Below are 26373 nucleotides of genomic sequence, written 5' to 3'. Positions count from 1 at the left end.
AGTTCAGTTGTTAAAGAACTGGTATATAGAGAGATCTGAAGATGCCAGCCACAGATGTAGGCGAAATGTCAGGAATAAACTCTTCTAGAACATGGCCACATAGCCCGAAAAACCCACAAAAACCCACAGAGGGATCATGCAGCACCTTTGAGACTAACTGAAAGAAAGAAATGGGCAGCCGGAGCTTTCATAGACTTCAGACTACTTCCTCAGAGGGACTTTGTAAACCCTAAGTACCTCTCTTCCAAACATAGGAAGGCACCCTCTGTGCTGCTATGTGATTCACAATCCAGAATTTCTCTGCACTGAGGGTGGGCATTGGGTTCTGTCCTGGGTTTATTTCTCTATTTCGGGAGAAGTCTTGCCCAGTTGCAAAGAAGAGACTTCTTGGAGGATGTTCCTGTTCCAAGAGGAACCAGGAGCATCCCAGGAGTCTTGAGAGGAACCTCTCTGGTCCTCTTCCTCAGCTGGAACCAGGAGCATCCAGCTGGTGGGCAACAGGCCAAGGAAGAAGCAGGAGGGGTCCCAGTCCAGGCCCACCAAGCCAAGCCAAACAGCAAAAGAGAGAGAAAAGAAACTTTTTAAAAGACATATATTTGGTGGGAGAGGACACAAAGCAAGAGGGGAACACAGAGCTGGCCATTCCACGCACGTTTTGGATTAAGAAGGGGCTGGATCTGATATGAGCTCATTCCATCTAAGCTGCAGGGAAGAAGGAGCAAAACACCCCCATTATATACGGATATAAAATGCAGCCTTGCAGCCCACAGCTGATCTCCTTTGAGGCTTGGGAGTTTTTGGATGCGCTTTCCTTGCTAGGATTCTTGTAAAGCTCTCCTGCAAAAGGGGGAGGCAGGCAAGGGATTGGGGTCCCTTAACTCTTTCCTGGCTACATCTAGCCTTTTCCAGGAGGATATTTAAAAGAATCAAGACCCTTTTCTTTTAAAAGGAAGGAAGCAAGGAAAAATAAAGCTCTCCAAGGGAGCACAGCTGGGATGCAGTAGACAGCTGCTGCCTCCTTCGGGGAGGGAGGGGGGAAATCCTAATATGCACACAGTGGTTCCCAAACTTTGGTCTTCCAGAAGTTTTGGACTCCAGCTCCCAGAACCCCTGAGTCTTGGGGCTTCTGGAGGAGCAAAGCTTAGGAAATTAATGCTCTATAGTCACCCATTGGGTGACCTTGGGCAAGTCACAGACTCTCAGCCTCAGAGGAAATGCAGGGCAAACCTCTTCTGAACAAATCTTGCAAGTAAAATAAGATAAAATAAAAATCACTTGTGTCCTTGTGTGCCTTCAAGACCTTTCCAACTTAGGGCAACCCTAAGGGCAAACCTATGCAGGAGTTTTCTTGGCAAGATCAGGAGAAAGCAAAGCCCAGGACTGCCTGGAAAAGACTGGAAGGCACCCAAGAACACAAGTTAGCCAGCGATCTCATTCCCTTTCATTGCTCTGAGCCTTGCCATGCCTCTTGCAGAAAAACCCTTTTACCTGCTGCTTGTCAATTTTTGCAAGCAAGCCACTGCATGGTCCGGGGGAGGAGGCGTGGCCTAGAGCCCAGGAGCCAATCAGAAGTCCCGACCCGGGAGTCTGATGAGTGGCTGCTCATTCATAAAAGGCGAGTCCCCAGGAGCGCTGGCTGTCATCCTTCTCTGGCAGCCGGAGCGAGAAGGTCTCTGAGCATCAGCAACATCTGGAGAGCCTCCTGGAAGAAGCCATGGCTGCGCTGAATGGGACCTTGGAAAACGGACAGCCTGAGAAGAAGTTGCTGATGCCTCCAGCCCTGCCTCACCCCATCAGGAACCTGGAGGTCAAATACACCAAGGTAAGGGAGACAGGGCTTGGCAGTTCTTCCCTTCTGCAATGCTCTTGCAATGGTGCTGGGTGGCTCTTGCAATGGTTCCCCAACTTGAGCCTTCCAGATGTTTTGGTCTTCAGCTCCCAGAAGTCTTGACTGATGACCAACCTGGCTCTGGCTTTTGAATCTGAAGTCCCAAACACCTGGAGGACCATAGTTTGGGTACCAGTGCTTTAGAGAGTTGGTGGAGTAAGATAGATCTTTAAAAGGAAGATCCTAGTCCTGGAGCTTTCCAGATGTTTTGGACTTCAGCTCCCAGAAATCTTGACTAAACTGGCTCTGGCTTCTGAGATCTGAAGTCCCAAACACCTGGAGGACCATAGTTTAGGAACCATTGTTCTGGGGAGTTGGTGGGGTAAGATAGAAGCTCCTAGTCCTTCAGAGTCCTTGGATTTTTCCAAGCTTCCATAGTGCTTGCTTCATGTCACCAAACATGGCAAGTGGTCTTGGACATCATAGGCAGGGTGACCAGATGTCCTCCTTTTCCAGGACATGCCCAACTGTTCAACCTTCTATGGAGGAGGGATTTCAAAATGGCCTCCCTTCAGAGCATGGCTAAGAAGCATGGATTTATTTTTATATTAGTGTTTTTCGTTTTTATTTGGTAATGTCCTACATTTTTGCAGTGCCTTGCCCTCCTTAGGATGTCTGGTCATTCTGATCATAGGCTTAGCAGTATGTTTGGGTGGCCAACTTCTGTAGTCTTGGTCTGTATGTTGGGTACTGGGTAAATAAGGAAAAGGTGTGCATGATTTCATCATATTCAAAGGTATCTGTGTTGGCCATGTAGCAAAGTACAATAATATGCAAAATCCAAACACAGGGATGCCTTTATATGGTCAACCCAAATGCACAAAATATGTTTCAAACAAAATGGGCTAAACGCATGTTGCAAGCTGGCGACATATATTTTGTGCATTTGGTTTGGTCCAGTCAAGGTATCACTTAGAAGTTGGTTGATCCAATAAAAGTATTGCGTGCTGCAAGCTTGCAACATGTATTTTGTGCATTTAGGTTGTCCCAATAAAGGTATCACTCTTTTGTGGATTTTGGAGAGCCATGGGAGAGGATCAAATAGGATCTGGTCAACCAGTTGCAAAAGTAGTAGTAATCTATACACTGAACAATGTGGGTTTCCCACATAAACCAGTTCCAAAACTAGTAATCTGTACACTGAACGATGTAGGTTTCCACTTCATGCTTTATTTTAGATAACTAGATCAAATGTGATATGGTCAGTTCACAGCGCTATATCTCAGTAGTGCTTTAAAAGCGCAGGAGAGGTATGTCAGTGTTACTGTATTTTAATACATCAGATGGGGAGGCAGTGCTTCAGCCGAGGAAATGCAACTTTCTAAACTCGCCACTTCATAACCGCATTGAGATCTGACTTGGATTCGAGCCCTTCACCCATGACCTTGCTCAGCTGCTCCAGACGCAGTGAGATTTCATACTCCCAAGTCAAAATGCAAACAATACTGGTCTTCAGCTGCACACTGTAGGGAAATGAATGAGGAGGAAGGACTGTATGCGCCATATTGCACAGGCGCATTCTTGAGCGTTCATGTTTGCTTGAGGTTCAGCTGGAAGTACTTTGTAAACCTTCCAGCCACATCTTTCACATGGCTTTCTTGGAGAGCCATCCTGTCACCATATAAAGGGGAGGAAAAGCCTTTCTTTATGTACACAGTTACTTAAAACATAGAGGCAGTGGATATTAACTAAGGGGCATGGCCTACTCCGATCCCGGGCACAATAGAACGGCTGGCATGGCAAAACAAGGCCCTTCTCCATATGGCCCCTTTGTTACTGTACTGTTCTTATTACATTAAGAAACTAACTGCTTGGTCGATGTTGTGTTTTAGAGAAAAGCAAGACAGCATTGTAGCCCATGATGAATTTTGAGATCTACACAGAGATACCTTGCCCTGTTGGTTCCTTTAACTAAAAACGTATCTATTGAGTACTTTTAGAAAACAGCATTTTCTCCTTTCCCCTTCCTGACCTATATATTTAGTCAGAAAGAGTAACCATAATGTGATATATAGGTCTACTTTCTCAGCAGGTTGAAGTTTTTCCAAAGTTTTTCTTCTTTTGCTCTAAAGGTGGAATTATTCTCATGTGGAAGTTCTTACTTACTCCTAGATGTATAGACTAAAATTCTTGTCCTTAAGACGATACCCAAACACGATGTCCCAACAAAACACAGTATCTGAAACTGAGGCTAGCCTAAGGAAATGATGACTTTTGTGCCTGTATTTTATTGTTCTGCAATATGAATTGTTGTTACTAAAAATGTGTACCTACTTTTTTCGTAAGAGATGCCCCGAACATCTCTAGATTCACAGCTAGACTAATATATATGTCTACCCAACTCTGTAAAAATAATAAAATGCACTGATAGTATAATGGAAGATTGAATGAGTATTCTAGGAAATGTAAAACAATTGCAAAATGTTGGAGGTAAAAGAAGAGCCAAGTGTGTGTCTGTCCAAATCGGAGCCAGATTTATATACTATGGTAAAGAAGGCACAAAGTAGTAGGAATCTAGCCACAAGGGAATGAAAGTGCTCCGAGTTTTGGAGTTTTGCAATAGACCCCTACTCAACTTTTTAAAAGTGCCATTAGCCATCACTGTTCTCCTGATCCATTCCCTAACTATACCAGCATTGCAAAAACATACATTCTTGGATCCGTAAAAGGGAGGGGGAACTGTTTAATAACCAAACCACAAGTTTTAATAAGACGTATTGACCTGTGTTTTAGCTGACTAAGCAACGCAAACTTGAGTTTCTAGGCGTCTTATAGCGGGGAAAAACCCTTAACATTTCTTAGTCAACTACCTGGCTATGTTCCAAACTGGAAGAAAAAAGCCATTTTTAAGACTCCTTCTTATCAGATCTGGCAGGCGGTCTGTTTGTGACATTTACACACAGAGAGGCCCCAGAGGATTTGCTGGTTGTCTGCACCTCTTCGGTTCCCATTTTTAAGTTTGCTGAGAGCATTAGATGATAAACATTTTTTATTCTACATTGGGAGCCTTGTTCCTGGGAGTATCTCGTTCCTTGAGCCTGGATCCTTTAAAATGTGGCGCATCTCAGAATGTAACAGAATGCCTTCCAAAGAAAATGGAAGCGGCTGTCCTATTTTACAGGGGTACTTTCGAACCTTGTCTATAGAAAAGATTTTAGTTTGGGTAAGAATACAGAAAGGTTGAGAATGGATTCTGCATCAAAATACAAATTCTAAGGAAAGATGGGTTTGTTTATAGTGCATGGCATGAAGCCTGCAAATTTAATTCTTTCTCCTATAGCAGAAACTTGTTGAACGGCTGCAGAGTCTGTTTTAGGACAGGAGTTTGGATTATCAGGGTGGATCCAAAGCTAGAACTAAATGAAAATGCACAACCTTTGAATTCTCTTTGTGGAAATAACAATCTTCGAAGGGCAACGTCAACATCCCATGCTCACATATGAATATGAATAAGACGCGTTGCACTAAATGGCTTCTGTGTTGGAGAGATTTCAGGGCCTAAACTAGCAACATATAACCGAAACAATATGTTTTGGGCTGTCTTGAAGTTTATTTTGCAATGATTCCCTGCTTTAAATATCTTTTAAAACAAATTCCTCATTTAAAGTCAACCGTTCTTTTGATTTTTAAAGCTCCCTATACAATTCAGGGCACCAGTTCAGGATTCAGATTTGCTATTTTTGGTGTGTGCTTGAGATTTTCGTCCGTCCCTTATGTAGATGTACCTTTTGTAGATCATTGAAAGGGCTGCATGTCTTTTTTAAGAAGGCCACTCCTAAAATCTTTCAATTAAATATGAAGTTATTTCTAAATAAAAACCTGAATCAAAAATCGGTAAGATCCAACATATCTATTTGGCACTGAATCCTCTAAAGACTTGTATGAATTATATATGTAGTTCTTGAGATGTTTAGTATCTTATTTTTTCGTCTTTTTGGAAGCATGTGTTTGGGGAGAAGGGAATACTCGCTAAATTTGGCTTACTATTTTACTCTCTAGGAAGGAGAAAATATATCCAAATGGTCTTATTTCTTTCAGAGCTAGCAACTTACACCATAATTTTAAATATCCTTAATTTTTTGTACACTTGGCCTTCCTTAGCCATGGATTTTTTTTTATCTACAGATTCAAGGCTTGAAAATATTTTTTAAAAGCATAAATTCCAAATTGCAAATTTGCCATTTTATGTAAGGTACGCTATTTTACTCGGCCGTTGTATTTAATGGGACTTGAGCATCCACAGATTTTGCTATCCACTGGATAACAAGGTCCTACTGTATTGTGTCCAGTATCTAAATATCCTTAATTTTTTGTATTATGTATAATAGCATTTTACTTTCTAGAAAGCATGCATAAGATGGCAGCTTTAATAACCTGTTGTCTTATTCTTGATTAGAAATTAGTTAAAATTCCCAACACATGGATTTATAGGATGCATACTTTAAGTGCAATATATGAATGTGTTTGACTACATTCTGCACAACCAAAGATCCATTTTCTCTGTTGCTTACAGTGTCTGTCTTTTTGAAACAGATGAGTGATGTTTTCACAATGTGACTTATTTTCTGATTGCTATTATATGTTTGAAGCCTAAAGATTGAGCTTCTGCCCTTAGATATGTTTTTCTCTCCATGAAATGTATATTAAATAACTGCAAAATAATAAATTATCCTCTGATTCTTGATAAGAAAATGCAGTGGTCGTCTTGGGGCGAAATGGTTCAAATGTGATAAGTAGATCACTTGTGATCCTGAACAGTTCAAGGAGATGAACAAATTAAATAATGATTTGAGGGTTTCTAACATGTCATGTGCAGGCTGCCTCATCTTCTATGAAATGGTAATGCTAGTCCTTACCTTGGAGTTGAATCCATCTGAGCAAAGGATCGATTTGTTGGAGGTAGGTAAAAGTGGAAGGCTTTCTGGGTTGAGAAAAGAAAAACCAGCACATTGCAAGACTAGCATTTTTAAAATTTTGCAAACTCAAAAGGGGCTCTTTAAAATCTACTTGTAAGATGGAGGAAATCATGGATCCAGATGTTTTACTGCTATTCCCAGTAGCTTTAAGCAAGCAATAGTTCAGCAACAGCTGGAGAGGGCCACTATTATTCTCACTCCTAGTTTAGCATCTCTAGTGGAAAAGGGGGAAAAACGAGGGAGGAAAAAGAAAGCCAACAGGTGCCTAGAGATGGATTTGATGTAATGAAGCTCAATGCTCTGGGCAGAAACTCTTCTTCAGCAGCAACTGTAAAAACATTGAGGGAATTGCCAGCATCTTATGTTACAGACTTGGTTCCTTGTTTACTGCTGCTGCAAACAGGCCTTAAATATTCATTTTACTCTTACTGAGTTGTTAATATGGACGTTTGTCCGGTTGCCTCCGAGAAGATTCATTATCGCCTTTGCAACATCCAACCAATTCACTGGTTAAATTAGGGTGACTTTTAAAAGGGAAAGAAAGAACATTTGGATAAAAGGATGCCCCACCAAATAAGGCCAAATTTTAAATACTGAAGCTATGTATGTATGTATGTATGTATGTATGTATATGTATATATATATGTGTGTGTATATATATATATATATTAAAATAAAGAAAAGTAACTTTAAAAAAAATAACCTTGAACTTTTAAAGAGGCATTCCTCCCTGTTCTCAAATGAGGAAACTCCTCTTAAGATTTAAATGTGTATCCCAGACAGAATTAGCCATGAGATTTTTGCTGCCAAGACTTTGGAAAGAACATGTTATGAATAACAGGTGACTTGTAATTCTTCTGCTCAGCGCAACTATATACTGTATATGTATCACATAATGAGGAACTATATCACACTTTTTGCTTTGTGACCGTACCATTTCTAGAATTCGGAAACATAGCCGTGTTAGTCTGGAATATCAATATGCAAAGGGATCTTGTACCATCTTTGAGACGAAGAGGCTGTGTAGACTGGTATTATACGCTGGGCCTCGGGGCAGAGTAGGGGCATGGCATTCGCAAGACGCATGCCCCAACACTGCCCTGATGCCGCCATCATGCCATGCACATGACTCTATAGTGGGTGGCATCACAGCACTCCTTTGGTGCTGTGTCCAAATGACGCAGTACCAAAAGGAGCACCAGAAAATGCTGCCACAGCAGCAAAGGCACCTTTCCCCCGGCGCGAAAAGGAGCAGCAATTTGCCATTCCTTTTAGCATTGGAGAAAGGCTGGATTGGGGCCATGGCATGTAGTTGTCACGGCCCCAATCTGGCGCAGAAAGGATGCTCCAAAGGGGCAATCTGTTTAGCCCCTAACTATGCGAAAAAGATTGTAGTATAAGGTACATTTCCCATTGCTAAACCTGAACTTGTCGGCTCATTACTATACCCACAAGTTTTGCCTTTCTATGGCTATTCATATAGTTGGACTATAAAGGTTCTTTCTGAGCAACAGGTCACTCCATGCATCTGATGAAGTAGACCAAGTTACAAAAGCGTATGCTACAACTGCTTTTGCAAATGTATTACCAGATCTTTCTGCAAACTGTACCACTTATATTCTAGGTGTGAGTGTGTGTCTTCACTAAACTGTTGAATTGGGGGAGTCCACGGTTTTGTGTTCTATTTGTGTTGAAGTGATCATGATGTACCCAAAAGGAGAATGTTTCCTATCACAGGCCAATGGCTTGTGGCATTCAAAAGTCTTTGTTTCCCCATATAACTAAAAACAACTATTTAAGTTTTGAAGACCAGCCCCCAAAAAGTGTTTAAAAAATCCAATTTTTGTGTTCTTGAAACTATAACTGTAACAAACCATATATTAAAACTTTCCAAAGCACTCCAGTAAGTGGTCTTTTCTCAGGTTGAGTTTGCCTGTTAGCCAAGCTATTTCGGCATCTGAAGCAAAAGCACCTCTTGCATTCTGGCAGTAAAATTACCAAAATAAACTAAATACAAAACAAAACAACAACAAAAATCTGACCAACTGTAAATTGATTTGAGTTCGTCCCACTGTCTAATGTCATCCCGGTTGGCATTTGATTAAAACAAAATTAGTTTTTTACTTCAGGGCAACTGTGGATGTAAAGTAAATTGGCTTTAATTTAATTTAACCAGTTTCTCTTACTGGATTACAGGTCTGCTTCTGTGCAAGGAGCTAAATGAATCCAGTGGGGCAAACTGCAGTTACACAGAAAAAACAACTCATTGGGATCTCTCTTGTGGTTCTCACCTTTTCAGCTCTTCTGTTTCGCTGCTTCGTGAAAACAGTCAACTTCACCTTACACACCTAAGAGATATTTTATTATTTGCCTTTTGGAGCAAATTAAATGGTGGGCAAAAATTGGCCTTGGTCCACATGTGGCCAATGGGCCACCCTTAGATTACATATATATATAGTGTTTCACCAGTTTATCCCTACTAACACCCCAAGATCACTACTTCTCACTTATGTGAAGTGCTGGAGGCAGTACACAGGACAGAATGCTATTTAAAGAAATCAGTAAATCCATGCACAGAGAAAGCTAGTAACTCAGGTTAAAAGGTGGTCTCATCTATTTTTCTAATAATGCCAATACTTTCTCTCTTTCTAGATATTTATTAACAACGAATGGCACGAGTCAAAGAGTGGAAAGAAATTCCCTACCTTTAATCCTTGGAAGGGCGAGAAGATCTGTGATATTGAAGAAGGTGACAAGGTCTGTTCTCTATGAATGTTGTTGTTGTTGCTGCACAGGTTCCAATGTATTGGAAAGGACACACAAACTGTATAGCACTTTGACCGTAAGGAGTATAAAGTGGCAGATGCAGCAAGGCAGGAAAGTTGCAATATTCAAGGACGCTACTACTGTCTTGGTGGAAATCATGAGCCCACCAGTTCCAGAGACTGAAATGGCAGAGTGGAAGAACAGAAGCTTATATGCTCCAAAGGGCAAATCTTGATAGGAAGATGTATAAAATGACAACTCATGCTCTTGAGATGCTCTCCTCTGAGCCTTTTGTCACTATGCGGCTGAGCCAAGGTGACATGCAACGTGGTTTAATATTTCGCAAGGAAGTTTAACATAAGGCTGTCATTTTCTTTAGCCATCTCATCATTTGTCGCCTCACCTATCGATAGGAATGTTGTGTTGTGCCGTCAAGTTCTTTCTGATTTACGGCAACCACAACCACTGGGTTTTCTTGGCAAGATTTGTTCAGAGAGTGCTTACCATTGTCTTCCTCTTAGGCTGAGAGAGTGGGACTTGCCCCAGGTCACTCAGTAGTTTTCCATGGCCAAACAGGGATCCAAACTATTCTAATCCAATATTCCATCTGCTAAACCACACTGGCTGGTAGACAGGAATAGAGTGTGTGTGTGTGTATGTGTGTATAATGTATGTATGTATTTAGGGAGCTCAGGTTATCATGTAAACTATGAATTCCATTTTATCCACACAGATAAGGTAAGAAGTGTTATGCCGGATATATTTTAATTCCTGGATTCAATGATTTTATCTACCCACTGCAATCCTGTACTTGCCAACTGAATTGTATCAGACAGAAGGGCAACTTATTGGCCAACCCTGATTTTTTAAGAACCAGGAAAAAGAAACATTTTTGGGATGTTTCTATGTTTGCATCATGTTTCTGCTTCTCTGATGCCGAACATATTTACCTGGCAACAACCTTGTATGGGAAAAGAATATATTTTTATAAGCAAAACTCTTTAAGTAATGCATTAATTATATCTTGAGCATTAATTTTTGCTCGGTTTCGATGTTTGCTATTATTTAGAAAAGGAGTAAGTCACATCAAGGTTTTAGTTTTAGTGGAGCGAGTATCTCCTCAGATATCATACATACTTGAATATAAGGCAAAGCAAAGCAAATGGCAACGGCGTTAGCCGTGATTATAGCCTTTAACTTTAATGTGGTAACTTTGCCTGATTTTAATTCACAAAAGCTGACAAAAATACAAAAATGTAAAATAAAAACACTAGTAGTTGTACTAAATTAACAGACCAAAGCAAACTGCTATACCTTCTCCTTGCTTTTGGGTTCTTCCTTTTGGACAACTTTTACCATCTTGACCATGCTATGATGTTACTCAATGATACATGTCCTAGTTTGCATCTGTGAAGTGGTGGAGGGTATGAGATTAATGCATTTGGTGGGGAGATCTGGGGATCCTACTACACTTGTCCCTCCATATTGGCTAGGGTTAGGTGCACAAGACCCCCGTGAATATGGAAAAACCACAAATAACAAAAACACCATGTTTTTACCTGAGAGGACACTCTCTGGGAATCTCTAGGTTCTCCAGTACAACTCTGTGGTCAACATCCAACAGACACTGAGCATAGAACTGCACTGGAATTGCTACAAATGCCTAGTAGCATCTTCTCTCTAGGAATCTCTAGGTCTTTCAGTACACCTTTTAGTTAAAGTTGACCACAGAATTGCACTGGAGGACCTAGAGATTCCTAGAGAGAACATATTAATCAAATCCATGAATAATCAAATCCATAAATATCAAAGCCACAAATATGGAGGGATGAGTGTACATGATTTTTGAACAAGATACACAATCTGATGTGCATAAGTCACATTTAGAAAGACTACTCCTGGGCACCTGAAGCAAAGCTAATGTGGCAGTTCTAATCCTAAACCTAGATTGGCCCTATTCTGGAACCAGCTACTTTTGTTGAAACCAGCTACTTATGTTCTTTTGAAAATACATTTCACAACTGTTGTTCCCCTCCCCAATCCTCCCTTGGTTAAAAATCATGTCTAATTTGGATTCGTGCCTGGTGACAGCTGCGGTGGATCTAATCTTCCCTGTTCTCCCCAACCCAAAATTTTTAGCTGTACGTTGTGTCTTGGTATTGCAACACCCGTGTAACGTAACACTGATTAAACACTAGGTGGATTAAGACTGGAATTCCAACCTTGCCCATAGCTTCCTTGTTTGTGTGCGGGTTTCGGTTTGTACCTCTTAATTGATGTAACTGAAGAGTTTTCTTGGGTTGGGTTTGACTTTTCCACTGCGGAGCATCAGCCAAGTGTTTCCATTTGTGCAAATATAATGTCTGTGCAAGACCTCCAGCCACATTGCTGGTATTAAAGATAATCTATGGGGAGCCAAAAAGGTCAGATCAATCTTCAGGACCAAATGCAACCACACCAGAGAGGGGAGGAGAGTATCCAATGTGGTGGGGAGTGACTATGCACCACCTGCTCTGTGCTTGGATCTTGCTAGATCTTGCAGCTGCTTTGCTACTCTGGAAGGCATACTCTCCAACATTTAGAGAGTATGGGCCCGAACAGACAGGTCAAAATAAAGCTGCTTCGTTTCACTTTGGAGATGTGCTGTTTAAATGACACACACATCTTAAGAGGCCCAAAGCTGTGCCAAAGCTCTAGCTGGCTTTGGCGCGGCTTCTGGACTCTGGACTTTGCAGCCAGAGAATGGCCTTGCTTGGTGCCTATCTAGAAAACCTTACTCTGTTGTGCCTTCAATGAGTTTTAAGTAGTATTGGTTTCTTAATTGCATCTGATAATGGCCCAGATCCTATAGTTGCTGCTGATTAGAGTAGACTCACTGAATGAATTGTATCTACTCATGTGCTGACTCACCATTCAATAGCTGGTTGAATTGTAACCAACAAGGTTCTAGCCAATGTCTGGATGTTCAATCCTTGGATCTGTTTTATGCGCTAATCCTTGCTTTCCTATTTCATTAATGTCTCCTGTTTTGTAAGCCCTTTAGAAGCCATCTTGCAAAAAGCAGAAGAGAAATGCTCTATGCATCTTAAAGTTTATCATTGATAATCCTTGTTCTATTGTATACAGACATGCCTGGAAATAGATTTTAATTAATTATAGTTTAATTAGTTATAACTACAATCTGTATAACTAAAGATTGTGATCTGCTGCTAGCTGCTAGCATGTAGTACAAAGCATCCTTATCTGTTACGGTCAGATATGCTCTGTATTTACAAAAGTAACTAAAAAGTTAATTATACCCCCAAAAAAGTAAAGCAATGCCTTGCTAAATTATAATTGGAATATAAACATACATATGCTTTTATTAATGCCAAAAGTCTACAAATACATTAATAATGTCTACCTTCTTGTCCAGAGCTGGTTAAGATGGTCAAAATTCTTACTGATGAAGAAAACACAAACTAGGAAAGGCTGCAGCAGTGTGCTTTTGCCTGCGTCTACTGGGAAGGGCAAGATTACACCTGATTTTCTCTTCGTCCTGCTTTCTAAGATAATTGTAAACTACTTTTGCTGCTGAAATAGTGGGATGATGGAGGATTCATCAGGACTGTCCCTGACAAATTGGGATTATTGAAGAGTATGATATATACTGGTGTATCTCACAGGTTCAGAGTTGGTAAATTCAGGAATAACCTATGTATCTTTCACTTTCAGTCTTTTTGTCTTCTGACCAGAATGGGTGTCTTGATTCCTCTTGTCCTTCTGATCTGTTTTACAGCCTGACATAGATAAAGCAGTGGAGGCAGCAAAGATGGCCTTCAAAAGAGGTTCTCCGTGGAGACAAATGGATGCCATGAGCAGAGGAAGGCTCCTCAACAAACTAGCGGATCTCATTGAGCAAGACCGAGTGGTGTTAGCTGTAAGTGAAGTTGGTGCAAGGGGCAGGTACAGAAGGGATTATTGAGAAGGGAATAGGGAGAAACCTGAAATTGTTGATGAATTCCACTTAGGCTGGGATCTGCAAACTCCTTACTCTAGAGTTGACCTAAAAAGTGTAGCAAGGTGAAATGCAATGACAACTTTTTCTTTCTCTGCATTGGCAAAGATCTCATGCCTCCTTATGGCATATGTCACTTACTTGACTGATAAATAGTCATCTCTGGTCATGTGTTGCTTCTACCGACGCTAATCCTATTAGACTGGGGGAGGAGGGTGAAATATACTATTGTGTATATTGTGGGAAAACTAAAAGTCCAAATGTCTTTCCCCCCAGACTTTGGAAACAATGGACACAGGGAAACCATTTCTCCAAGCTTTCTTCGTTGACTTAGAAGGCTGCATAAAGACACTGAGATACTACGCCGGGTGGGCTGATAAAATCCAAGGGAAGACTATACCTGTGGGTAAGCTGAACTTGGAGCTGTTTTTTAAGGTTTGCCAAATCGAACTAGCGTGAAACCATTTCAGTACAGATCAGTGACTGAGGACATGATTCAGATGTCATGGTTAAATGTTCATTACAAGCAAACTCTTCTGAAACTCAACCTCACATCCCTTTTCACTGTGATCCTAGCTTACCTCTAAACCAAAATTGTAAACCCACTTCAAATAGGGTGGCCAGTTCAGGACTGCATCAGGCCTTGAGGTTTCCTAGCCAAAACCTGAGACTTTGGGAGAGCCTGTGGTGACGTTATTAAGCATTAAGCACTAACCATAATTGCTCACAGCGTGTTATCCAAACACACAAAGGCGGAGGGGTGGGGAGACATATTTTCCCATTTGGAAATCAAGACAAAGATCTCGGCAAAAGGGGCTCTTTTGCAGATAGAAACCTCAAGCTAAATAACACAGTTGGCATCCCAGATCTCAGGACCTAATTCTGAGTCTCCAGTTCTTGTGGGTTGTGTCCAGGTGAGAGACAAACCTGACAATCCTCCTGTTTTGCCAGACTTGGTTTTGGGCAAGAGGAAAGGGCTGCCTGCACTCAATTACTTGTCATTTTTGCTTTATTTGTGGGATGCTTTAAATGCGCTTTAAGTTCTCCTTAATGCCAAAATTAGTCCCAGTGTGATAAACCCCTTACTTAACTTCATGCTCCTCTCCCAGAAATCATAATGCCAGGGCTCACCTTCCATTCTGCTCTGCATCCATCTTCTGGCTAGAAGCAAATAAATTAGATTAAATGTTCCTTAGCTAGCCCATGTCCCTAAATAAGTGAAAAAGAATAATCTCCTCATTTCTCCCTGATCTGGGAGCAGCCTTGCTAAGATTTCTGTCTTAATGTCCAAGTGGGAAAATATGTTCTCTGAGAATGAGAAGCTATGACACTTAGTACATAATGCTTGGGCCATCCTTAAGTCTCAGGTTTTGGCCCAGAAATCTTGGGGAAGCACAACCTTTGATAACTTTGGTGGCCCCAATGGCCATGTTTCTGTTCCTGGGACCTTCTCAGGCCATTCATTTGGGGCAGAAAAATAGCAGTCCAGGGGACCCATAGCTGTAGAACAGCCCACTCTTGTTTTTATCCCACTTTCCCCTTATGTTAGGATATCTGTGCACACCCAATAAGCTGTGATATGTATTTGTGGATATTGTGATTTCTGACCGCTACACTGAACAAGCTTTCATGTTAAGCATCTAGTTTTGAAGTAGTCAGTGGCAAAAATATTCAGGCTCTACAATCATGAAGTCTTCTTTCTTCATCTTTTGTTTCGGTATTGCTTTCTTCTTTTAAGGGCACCCATTTTAAAGGGACTTGATCAGTGTGTCATCTATTGTGGTCCACCCTGAGAAGAGACCACTAAATATGATGTTCACCCCATCTCCTAAATCTTGCGTTTCTTTCTTCATCTCTTAGGATGAATCATATCAAAAGTATGCTCAGTTGATAACTTACGTTCTGAATTCTCTTGCAGATGACAATTATGTCTGTTTTACCAGACATGAGCCAGTAGGAGTCTGCGGGGCCATAACGCCCGTGAGTATAATGTTTTCGTTTCTTCATGGTTGGAGGAACCAACCATTGCCATCTTGCTGACATTTTGAGGCTCTGCATCACTCCCTTCCATCTTCAGCTTCCTCTTTTCATAAGAAGTTACATGGCAGTGATAATCAGGACTTGGATTTTGGCTTCAGCTTTTTGGACCGTGGGAAATAAGACTTGTTAGTCTTTAAGGTACTACAAGACTCTTTGTTGTATTTGTTTGAGTCTTCAACTTCCATGTAAACTAGATGATTGCATCTAGCTTACATGGAAGTTGAAGGCTCAAGAAAGACAACAAAGAGTCTTGTAGTACCTCAAAGACTAACAAGTCTTATTTCCCATGAATCTTTCACTGCCACAACTCACTTCACAAGAAGCATTATTTGTGGGAATGTGAGATCAGAAGGCTCTGGGTAGCAAAGTAACGCACCATTTTTCACTTGAGACCAACAGTCCAGACTACCAGTATTTAGAAGAATCTATGAAGTTCTGAGCTGCAGGAAATGTAAGGGATTTAGTGCTAGAAGCCTACTAGCAGTTCTTTCTGTGCTATGTAAACTCCTACCTAATTACTCCGCAGCCGGGACTTGAGTGTGGTTGAGACTCTGTAGCTTAGGGAACATCATAGTTAATCCCAGTGTATCATTGCCCATTTCTGTTGATTGCGCGGCGGGGGAAGATCGCCGCCAGCACTTAACTCTGTTTAATCTACACCAGGTATTTTCATTGGCGAAAGATGATTGTAACTAGGCTGAGAATGTTTACGCAGCTGTTGGAATAAAATACCACTCTGGGATATTTCCTTACCACTCCTGGGATGTGGCCAGTGCTGCATTAGAGCAGACTAGGTTTGACATCTGATGGCTACAGCAAAACAAAATGCTTCGCTTATCTGGGTGGATTGGAGGCTCCACCACGAGAGATCCTCTTCCCCACTGGCTTCCCTTTGGTCAAATGAAAGGATTCGAAGGTGCTACCAATAGTCCATCTGGCCCAGGACTCTGTGCGCTGTTTTCTGATAAATAGGTTTCCTAGCCTGGTCTAAGATAATTTAAACAAACAAGCAAAGCCAGGAATGGAATTTGGGCTGTTACACAAGCAAATTACATATCCTTATTATCCAGTGATGGATATCTCCACCCACTGGAAATCTAAAATGCTGTTTTGATTTTCTAAAATGATGATTTGTGTCCCCAGACTCCGTTTCTGACGTGGAGGAGTTCACACAAACTCTAAGATAACTGTAATCTACATAACTCTTGCTATGCGTCGCAGCTTGTGTGGCTGAGAAAACACACACAAACCCTCCCACATTCCAAAGCAGACCTTTCACATGATTTAATCGAACATGCCACCCATGGTTTTCATGATCTGTTTGTGCGCTATGGCCTCATAGAACCGGAAAGATCTTCCTACTTGTCACAGATAACATTTTTGCTAGGGGGGGTCCATGGATCACAGGTTAAGAGCCACTGCTCTAGAGGAGAAGCAGGTTCTTAAAGACACACATGGAAGTGCAAGAATTCAAAGATATAGCTGTGTTGATCTGTAGAATCAGTGCATAGAGAGTTCTTGTAGCACCTTTGAAACTCACTGAAAGAAGCATGAACTTTTGTAGACTTCAGTCTACTTCCTTAGATGCATTTGGGGATGCAAATGCGAAAGCCCATGCTGCCAATTTCTTTCAGTTAGTCTCAAAGGTGCTACAAGATCGCTCAACATACTGGAAGTGCAAATCAGACATCACCAAAATATAGAATAACCGCACATGGCGCAAACTGTGCTTGAAGCTCTATAGAGAAATTTCTAATGCAATTGAGTACCGCTACAGCAGCTTATTCCAGAGTACAGCTTGGAAAGTTTACCTTTTAGACATGGCTAGTAAGCGATTCTTGGGAATGTAGTCCAGAAACATTTCCAACCTCTGATGTGGAAGTTTTGACTTGGATACTACTCTGAAGCAGCAGCAGATATTTGGATTTCTATAAATAAAGCCAAAGATACGTTGATCTGCTAAGAATGCCATACCTAAAGGGTATAAAATATCAGATTTTTCTATGTATTTCAGTGGAACTTCCCTTTGCTTATGCTGATTTGGAAGATGGCACCAGCTCTCTGCTGTGGGAACACATTGGTTGTTAAACCTGCTGAGCAAACCCCCCTGACTTCATTATACATTGGTTCTTTAATTAAGGAGGTATGTAAATGTGCAAGACTTCATTTTTAAGATGGGTGGACTGAGGCCTTGGCCTTATATACTGAATCAGAGTGGGTATATATGTGTGTGCATAACGGTGCACACATTTGTGCATTGAAAATAATTGTACAACAGCATAGAAATGGTGCGAATTCATAAATGAACATGTTTGAAATTGACACTGATAAGGAACGGATTGACCTATTTATCCCTTATCATAGCAGGTACCATAAATGTATAGAAGCGTTATTTTCTTACATATCTTAAGACGATTCGTATCATGTGCAGTTTCATAACTATTTGTAAAAACAACATTCACAGCAGACTCCTATACAGATCTATGTGAGATCTGTTTGAAAGTAAGTTGCGATGAATTCAGTTGTTTTTCTCTCTAGGAAAGTGAAATTAGGATTTCAATTGATGTTCTTTCCAAATATTGAGCTAAATAGATTACATAGCTAAATAGCTAAATTTGGGTACCCTGTTACTTTCATTATCCCAGATGTAGAATAAAATCTTCAATGAACTTTTCAGGCAGGATTTCCTCCAGGTGTGGTTAACATTGTGCCAGGATACGGCCCTACTGCCGGTGCTGCTATTTCTACGCATCCCAATGTTGATAAAATAGCTTTTACTGGATCGACAGAGGTACGTAACGTAAACATTTGCGGTCTTTCCCCCCCATCACAATCTTTTATTTTAGGACATAAAGAATATCAACTTTTTAAAAACCTTTCCCTTCCCTGCAGGGATACAAAAAGACTCATTTCTGGCACATTTTCCAAATATTGCTAGATGTTTTGGCAGATTGCTAGACTTCATTTTGTGCATAATCCTTGAATTGAATTTTATATTTGGTAGTTCTTTTTATGTCACTGATTGTCGTTGTCATGTGCCTTTAAGTCACTTCCAAGTTATGGTGACCCTAAGGCAAACCTCTCATAGGGTTTTCTTGGCAAGATTTGTTCAGAGGAGGTTTGCCATTGCCTTTCTCTGAGGCTGAGAGCCTGTGACTTGCCCAAGGGGGGGCGGGGGTTCGGGGAAATCCCAAAAGTAAAAGGCAGCTGATTTTGCCCACTTTCTGCATGGGTTAATGTTGGGTTAATGCTCAATTGGCCCAACATTGTCTGAAAGCTGCATCTGCACTGCAGGAATAATCCAGTTTGACACCACTTTAAGTGCTATGGAATGCAGGGAACCGTTATTAGTTATGGCACCAGGGCTCCCTGACAGAGAAAACTAAATGTCTAACAAAACCACAGTTCCCAGAATTCCCTAGCAGTGAGTCGTGGCAGTTAAAGTGGTGTCAAACTGGATTAGTTCTGCAGTGCGGATACTACCTAAGACTTGGATGGAAGACTGCCAATGATTACCAGGGGCTGTAGAGGCTATATTTCAGAAGAAGGAACTGGCAAAACCATCTCTGAGTATGAAATTCATAGGGTTGCCATAAGTCAAAGGTGACCTGAAAAGGCACATACATACACTGTTACTAAGAGCTACTACTAGGGGTGCCTCCGATGAAGTACGCTTGTTTTCTGCTGCTGCAGAGACTACAGAACAACAATAGACTGCAATTGTGGCATTCTCTGCATGCTTCATGTAACCTTGCATAATTATGGTCAATTGTGGCTGGCTCCAAAGAAATCTCTCAAATGTTGAACAACTCTGGACAACTGGGAATCTTGAGCCGTAATGCATTACCACCGCCTACTGGCCAAGTTCTGCAGACTCTTCCTTGCAGTAACTCCCTGTGTGTTTGCCACCTGTTTCCCTGTACCAAAGTTATAATTCATGAAGCTTACTCTACTTTTTGGAAAGTCATGTTGCAAAGTAATGCAACCAGAATACAGTATTGAAATAAGATGGAAAAATTCTCTAGTGACTCTTCAGTTATTTTTAATGTGCATATTTCCCTTTCTGTGTTACAAAGGCACATTGCACGCACACACACACACACACACACACACACATATATATATATATACAATGGGCTGGGACAAAACCTCACTCGACCTGCTTTCTTCTTGGCACAGGTTGGAAAGCTGATCAAAGAAGCTGCTTCAAAAAGCAACCTCAAGAGGGTAACGCTTGAGCTTGGTGGAAAGAACCCTTGCATTGTCTGTGCAGATGCTGACTGTAAGTATGGCTGTATACCTTACTAAATCATGAAGATGCTGACTATAAGTATGAATGTATACCTTTAAAAATCTTCTGTTCTGGGCTCCTTCCAGTGGACTTGGCAGTGGACTGTGCCCACCAAGGGGTCTTTTTCAACCAAGGCCAATGCTGCACGGCTGCCTCTCGGGTCTTTGTGGAAGAGCAGGTATACCCAGAATTTGTCAGGCGCAGTGTGGAATATGCAAAGAAAAGGCTGGTGGGAGACCCGTTTGATGCCAAAACTGAGCAAGGGCCACAGGTAAGCCACCTGCCTTGTGTGTGTATTCACTACTTCTTAGCATTTATTCCCTGCCCTTACAATATAAAAAGACATGACGCAAGAATGAAAAGCATGCCTGGGAGGTGGAAAACAAAAGAATTAACTCAGATATGCTTCTTAAGCTCAATAAAGCCGTTAAAATTACCAGATTCCTCCACTTGTTGGAATAGCTGCTGGATGAAAGAAGCAAAGGCTAATGTCCTGGGATCTTCATACTGTCAGTTTTCTTGTGTTGATATAAGAGCCAGACACAATGTGGTTGGATTCAACCTGGCTATGATTTTATTTGCATGACCATTAAATAGCCTGAAGGTGAGGAGGAGAGGCCTGTGCAACCAGAGCTGGTCCAACTATCTTTACAGTTTCCCTGTATGCAATGGATCAGCATGCTCCATTCTTGAACCCAAGTCAGTGTTCAGATCTCCCCATCTAGGGTTGCCATATCCCGCCGGGGGGCGGGACTTTCCCGGTTTGGGGCAGGTCTGCACGGTCCCGCCCCGGTTTGGCCCCGCCCCCGGGACACCCCCCACCCCACGACAGACGCCAAGCAGGGAAAGGAGCCTCGCCTCCGTTCCCTGCTTGGCCTCCTCCGCTGGCGAGGGAAGCGGCCTGACAGCAGGAAAGGGTCTCACCTCGGCGAGGCCCTTTTCCGCTGCCTTGTCGCCTCCTCCGCCGGCGAGGGAGGCGGCCTGGCTTTGCTCCCTGCTTCCTGGCCTCTATGGAGGCCCAAGCCTCCACAGAGGCCGGGAAAGGGAGTGGGGGCCACCCGCGATCGCCGCGAGCGCGGGCGCCCATCTCCCTGCTTCCTGGCCTCTATGGAGGCCCACGCCTCCACAGAGGCCGGGAAAGGGAGTGGGGGCCACCCGCGATCGCCGCGAGCGCGGGCACCCTTCTCCCTGCTTCCTGGCCTCTATGGAGGCCCAAGCCTCCACAGAGGCCGGGAAAGAGAGTGGGGGCCGCCCGCGATCGCTGCAATTGCGGCGAGCGCGGGCGCCCTTCTCCCTGCTTCCCGGCCTCTATGGAGGCCCAAGCCTCCACAGAGGCCGGGAAGGGGAGTGGGGGCCGCCCGTGATCGCCGCGAGCGCGGGCGCCCTTCTCCCTGCTTTCCGGCCTCTATGGAGGCCCAAGCCTCCACAGAGGCCGGGAAAGGGGAGTGGGGACCGCCCACGATCGCCGCGATCACGGTGCCCTGCTCCCCCTTCCCAGGCTTCCCTGCTGCCTGGGAGACATCCTCTCCCAAGCCCCAGGGAGGCCTTGGAAGACTCCGTGGTCGGAGCTCCGGCCACAGGGTCCTCCAAGGCCTCTGCGAGGCTGAGGAGGCCGCTTGTCATTGCGGCGATTGCCGCGATGACACGCGGCCCCCACGCTCCTTCCCGGCCTGGGAGCAGGCCGAGGCTTCCTCCCAAGCCAGGAAGGAGAAGGAGGACAAGGTTTAAAAATGTAGGACCTTTTTATTTATAAAAAGGTCCTACATTTTTATACCTTGTCCTACATTTGTCCCGGTTTGGAGGTCCTCAGCTATGGCAACCCTATCTCCATCTTCACCTTAATGTCCTCAGTCATAACAAAAGGTATAATATCCAGAACACTGTCCAGTCTTATTTAATAACACTTATTTAATAACACTATTCACCCACAAGTATGGTGTAGTTTTTTTTAGCATTAGACTGTGACTCTGGAGTTGTGCATTAGTTGTGCATTTTATAACAACAGAGCGTCTTGCCATATAAGATGCAGCGCATGATTCTGCAAGGAAAGTCCTTCCAAGAAATGGCACAGAAGCAGCAATTGCAGGGTTTTGAGTGAGAAATGTAGAGCAATAGCAAAGTAGAGACATTGTTTCTGCACATTACGCTATGTACGATGACCGTGCGCCTTGTCTTTTGCGTTGGAACAGATTGACCAAAAACAGTTTGACAAAATCTTGGAATTGATAGAAAGTGGGAAGAAAGAAGGGGCCAAACTGGAGTGTGGTGGCTTAGCTATGGAGGATTGTGGGCTGTTCATAAAGCCAACCGTCTTTTCAGAGGTCACAGACAACATGCGGATTGCCAAAGAAGAGGTACGCTGAAATGTTATTATCATATCCCCTAATTTGGTTGGGACAATCTCAATTACTCTTCTGTTATCTCATTTTTTCAGCTGCCTTCAAAATATCCCAATTTCTCTCTCTTTCTCCCAGTTTGTCCTCAGTTTATTTCAATTGCTGCAGACAGAGTTCTAAGTCAAAAGTCATTTGCATTCAATTCAGCAAAGGAGAAAGGAGATGAGAGTTAGGGCCTGTAGGCTTAGGCAAAACTAAACTGTTGCAGCCTTTCCTAACTTTTGTGTTCCTTCTTATTAATAACTTGCAGTCTTGACTACACTCTGATGTTGTTTGGCTGCATGCTTCCCAGTTTTCATGTGTAAAATATTGGGCAGGTATGGCATATGCGCACAAGAGTTGGAAGTCTGAAAACTGAAGAATTTGATGGTTGAGTAGAAGAGGCAATTTTGGTTTTCACATAACCAGGTAGCAAGCAATAAAATTGCCACTTCTACACTACTATTAAACATGCCAGAGTCATCTCCAATTTTTGCTCTGGCACCCCCAATTCCATGCGCATGTACATTGCTTATCATATTTTGGGGGCAGCATTTGGCATCTTGGACACTTCTTTTAGAGTCTGGTCAGAAACTTGGAGCAGGTTCCTTGTCCCACTGACATGGCAGCAGCCGCTTGCCACTGCAAAATTAAAGCTTTATGCAAACTGATTTATTATTATTATTATTTAAAGGGCTGGTGGTTTTCAACTTAACTCATTAATTTTAATAGATTTTTGGACCCGTGCAACCCATAATGAAGTTTAAAAGTATAGAAGAAGTCATACAGAGAGCCAACAACACGGAATATGGACTCACAGCAGCAGTGTTTACAAAGAACTTGGACCGAGCATTGACATTAGCATCGGCGCTACAGTCTGGGACAGTCTGGTAAGGGGTTTTTGGCTTTGTGCAAGTTCATGACAATCTGACTTTGTCATCCCACTTTGTTCCAACCTTCTACTCGCTTGATAATATGGCTAAAAAATGCAGCAATATTCTTCTTCTCCTGACTTTCAGTTTGTTTGGAGTGTATTAGGGTTCCTCCCAGCTCTCAGAGCATAGATAAAATGCATATCAAATCTGGAGATCACATGAAGCTTGGGGAAGGAGTAAGTAAGTTCACAGGAGACAGAATGAGGATTCAAGATTGTTTTGATATTCAAACCCCGGTTCCCAGTGTCCTATTCCAACGCCCAAACACTACCCCACTGGAACCTTTAGCCTTCCATATGTTGTCCCCAATGTTTTGTGAGGTTTGAAAATGTCGTGTGTTCATAGGATGGCTGCAGGGTCAAAGATATTCCTCCACAGCCTCAGCAGATTCAAACAGACATGTCCACATGGGGTAGAAAGTTCATTTTGAGCAGCTATTGTTGCTCTTGGTTTACCCATTTTTCCACCACCATCATCCCAAGTGAAAAAGAGAGAAGAAGAACATGCTACGTGGCTGAAACTTGGGTACAGCAAAATGCCTACTTTGCAGGTCTAGATCTCCAAATTTTGCAGCGAAGCAAGACTCAGGGGATCTAAATGTTCTGTCTGGATTTATGTCAGTGCCATATGCTGAGTTTTATTCAACGGTTTCCTTCTGTGAACAGGAGTTCATCTGTTTGCAAAAGGTGTCACAGGACTAGTAAAAAGATAGGCAACAGGCCCTCCAGATGACTTTGAACTATAACTCCAGGAGGAGCAGATCTGTTGCAGCATACTAACTGCTACTGACTTTTAATTTCTCTGGGTGTTTATTCCACAGGATCAACTGCTACAATTCCCTCTTTGCACAAGCACCCTTCGGTGGCTTTAAAATGTCAGGAAATGGCCGAGAACTGTAAGTAGTTTCATTTCAGTATATCTATCTATCTATCTATCTATCTATCTATCTATCTATATGGACATATGAGGAAAACATTATGGACGTATGAGAAATTATCTGGGAGGAATCAAGGCCAACGTATTTATAGTAGTGGATTCAGAGTTCCTTCTCTGAAATACTTTCTAGCCTTCATAAATGGGTTTAAAGGAACTATGTAGAAAGGGCTTCCCTTTTCCCATCTGCTCCTGAAGCAAACCTTTTGCATGGTTTTAGGGGTCTGAATGTTAATATGTAAAAACACTTGCATTCAAAGCTGAAAAGTTCTTTTTTTCTTCCCGCAGTGGCGAATATGCTCTAAGCGAATATACGGAAGTGAAGACAATAACCATTAAACTCTCGCAGAAGGCTCTCTGAGAGCGAGATGCCAAGCGACCTAAAACTCTGACACTCTGAATGTTGGTGTATTGTGGTTGGGGAGGGCGGGTGGGCGCTAAAATTGGAGAAGAAGGAAAGTAGCTACAAATCACACACACACAAAAAACAACCATCTTGTTTTGTTGCGAGAGCCACTTGTTCCAGTTCCAAAGTCACCCAGCTGGTTTTCCAAAAAGAACAACAAGTTGTGCGGTTGTCTCCCGTATGCTGAACAAATTTCATAATGGTATGGAAGCATGGGTAGAAATGGTCCATGCCATCTAGACAACTTCCATGGCAGTAGTGTGCCTTCAGAGACTCAAGAAGGCCTTGGAGAGGAGAGAAGGGGTGGAAATCATGGCATCTTCCAGATGTTGTTGAACCACACATTCCTTCTTTACCATTGACTCTCCTAGCTAAGACTGCCTGGAGGTGCAGGCGGACAACATCTGGAAGGGTGGATGATTCCCATCCCTCTTCATTACCCTGAGGGTCATATGTTCTCAATTACGGTAAGCCCTGCAAACACAAAATATCCCCACTTGCTTGAATTGTTTTGTCTCATGTTCCATTTGGTTAAAAACTCTTCTCCAAATTCCATCATGTAAGGATAGCACTGACCATGTATATGAACATGTGTGCTCCTGAATTGCTAAAGTGGTCCTTGGGACCCTTGAGTCTTTTGAATGACCGAGGAATTGCAAGATACACCTACTCATCTATGTTCCCTGGTCCCGGCTTCATAGTTAAACTAAGCCAGTATTACCTGGAGCAGAACCCTCCAGAATCATAGATGTGTCATACAAATACTGCACACCCCAGTGAAGCCATTTAGGTTTAGCCCATGCTTTGGGTGCAAAGAAAGTTGCATCGGTAACAGGGGTTGAAAAATCACTTAGTTTGGATTGAGGCTCACAGAATCCTGCAAGCATCATGGTCACTGACCATTGGCTATATTAGCTAGGGGATACTGGGAGTAGTAGTCCCGCCACCAATAAAGGTAACACTTCTGAGATCTTGGGGTGTTGTAGGATGCCCCCATCATGGCTAACTTTCCCATTCTCTCAGAAAAAGCCAGTTCAGGTTGTCCATTAAGTTGTTTTCTCTGGCACTTTTTACAACCTGTTTGAGAAGTATAGGAAGAGCACCCAAGGTTCAGTAAAAGCTTCAGCCTAGTTGTTTACATGTTTATCTCAGTTAGACCCATGTTTGTTGCTGTTGTTGTTGTTGTGTGCCTCCAAGTCATCTGGCTTATAGCATCCTACAACACCTCAAGATCTCAGAAGTGTTACCTTATCAATTCAGTTGTTACCCAGCTTTGATTAAGTGTGGACGCTAATGTACCAGTTCGGTTTCTTATAGTGTTTTCAAACATGTTTTTCCGTCGCATATCAGAGAATCAAAGTGTTTTGCAAGTCTATGAGACTTTAAACTCCTAAGCTTTGCAGGATCATTTTTTCAGGATCGTTTCATTCCGTCGTGTGTTACACAACACAAAAATGTCAACGCAAGTTGTGAACAAACTGCGATGGAGCAAATCTGAGGACGTTTCTGGCTTTTGGACACCAAATTCCTATAAGACCAGCATACATTTTATGACCCTCAATTTTGCAGACCTGGGTTGCCACTATCTATAACCCAGTGCACAACTTGGAAAGTTTATGTTGGACTGCAACCTCTAGTTAGGGGATTCTGGGAATTGTTGGGGATTCTGGGAATTGCAATGGGAAAAAATGCCACATTTGCTGAGCTTTGCATCTAGAACATTCCATCCAGTTTTAAAGACCGACATTTAAAAAGTGGTATCTAAAATTCACTTTTTGACCTCAATGCTTTTAAATGTCCTGTAACTACTTACTGTAACAGGGTTC

At 42.4% G+C, this 26373-nt stretch overlaps 1 protein-coding gene across 1 annotated transcript; it reads left to right on the top strand.

Annotated features, from left to right (window-relative positions):
* Positions 1 to 1714: 1714 nt before the first annotated feature.
* Positions 1715 to 24547, top strand: LOC149307434 (retinaldehyde dehydrogenase 3). Its single transcript, XM_089538036.1, has 13 exons — positions 1715 to 1822; positions 9457 to 9561; positions 13349 to 13489; positions 13844 to 13973; positions 15486 to 15547; positions 17622 to 17750; positions 18285 to 18398; positions 19787 to 19889; positions 19985 to 20169; positions 22088 to 22252; positions 23006 to 23163; positions 24029 to 24103; positions 24430 to 24547. The coding sequence occupies exons 1-13, from the start codon at positions 1715 to 1717 to the stop codon at positions 24500 to 24502; spliced, it is 1548 nt and encodes a 515-aa protein (XP_089394162.1). The 3' UTR covers positions 24503 to 24547.
* Positions 24548 to 26373: the final 1826 nt, after the last annotated feature.

This window comes from Sceloporus occidentalis, unplaced genomic scaffold, assembly GCF_023333645.1.
Source record: "Sceloporus occidentalis isolate IW3139 unplaced genomic scaffold, rSceOcc1.0.p SCAF_9, whole genome shotgun sequence".
NCBI classification, from domain to species: domain Eukaryota; kingdom Metazoa; phylum Chordata; class Lepidosauria; order Squamata; family Phrynosomatidae; genus Sceloporus; species Sceloporus occidentalis.
The sequence above is the reverse complement of the archived record's forward strand: the minus strand, read 5'-3'. Positions and strand labels throughout refer to the sequence as shown.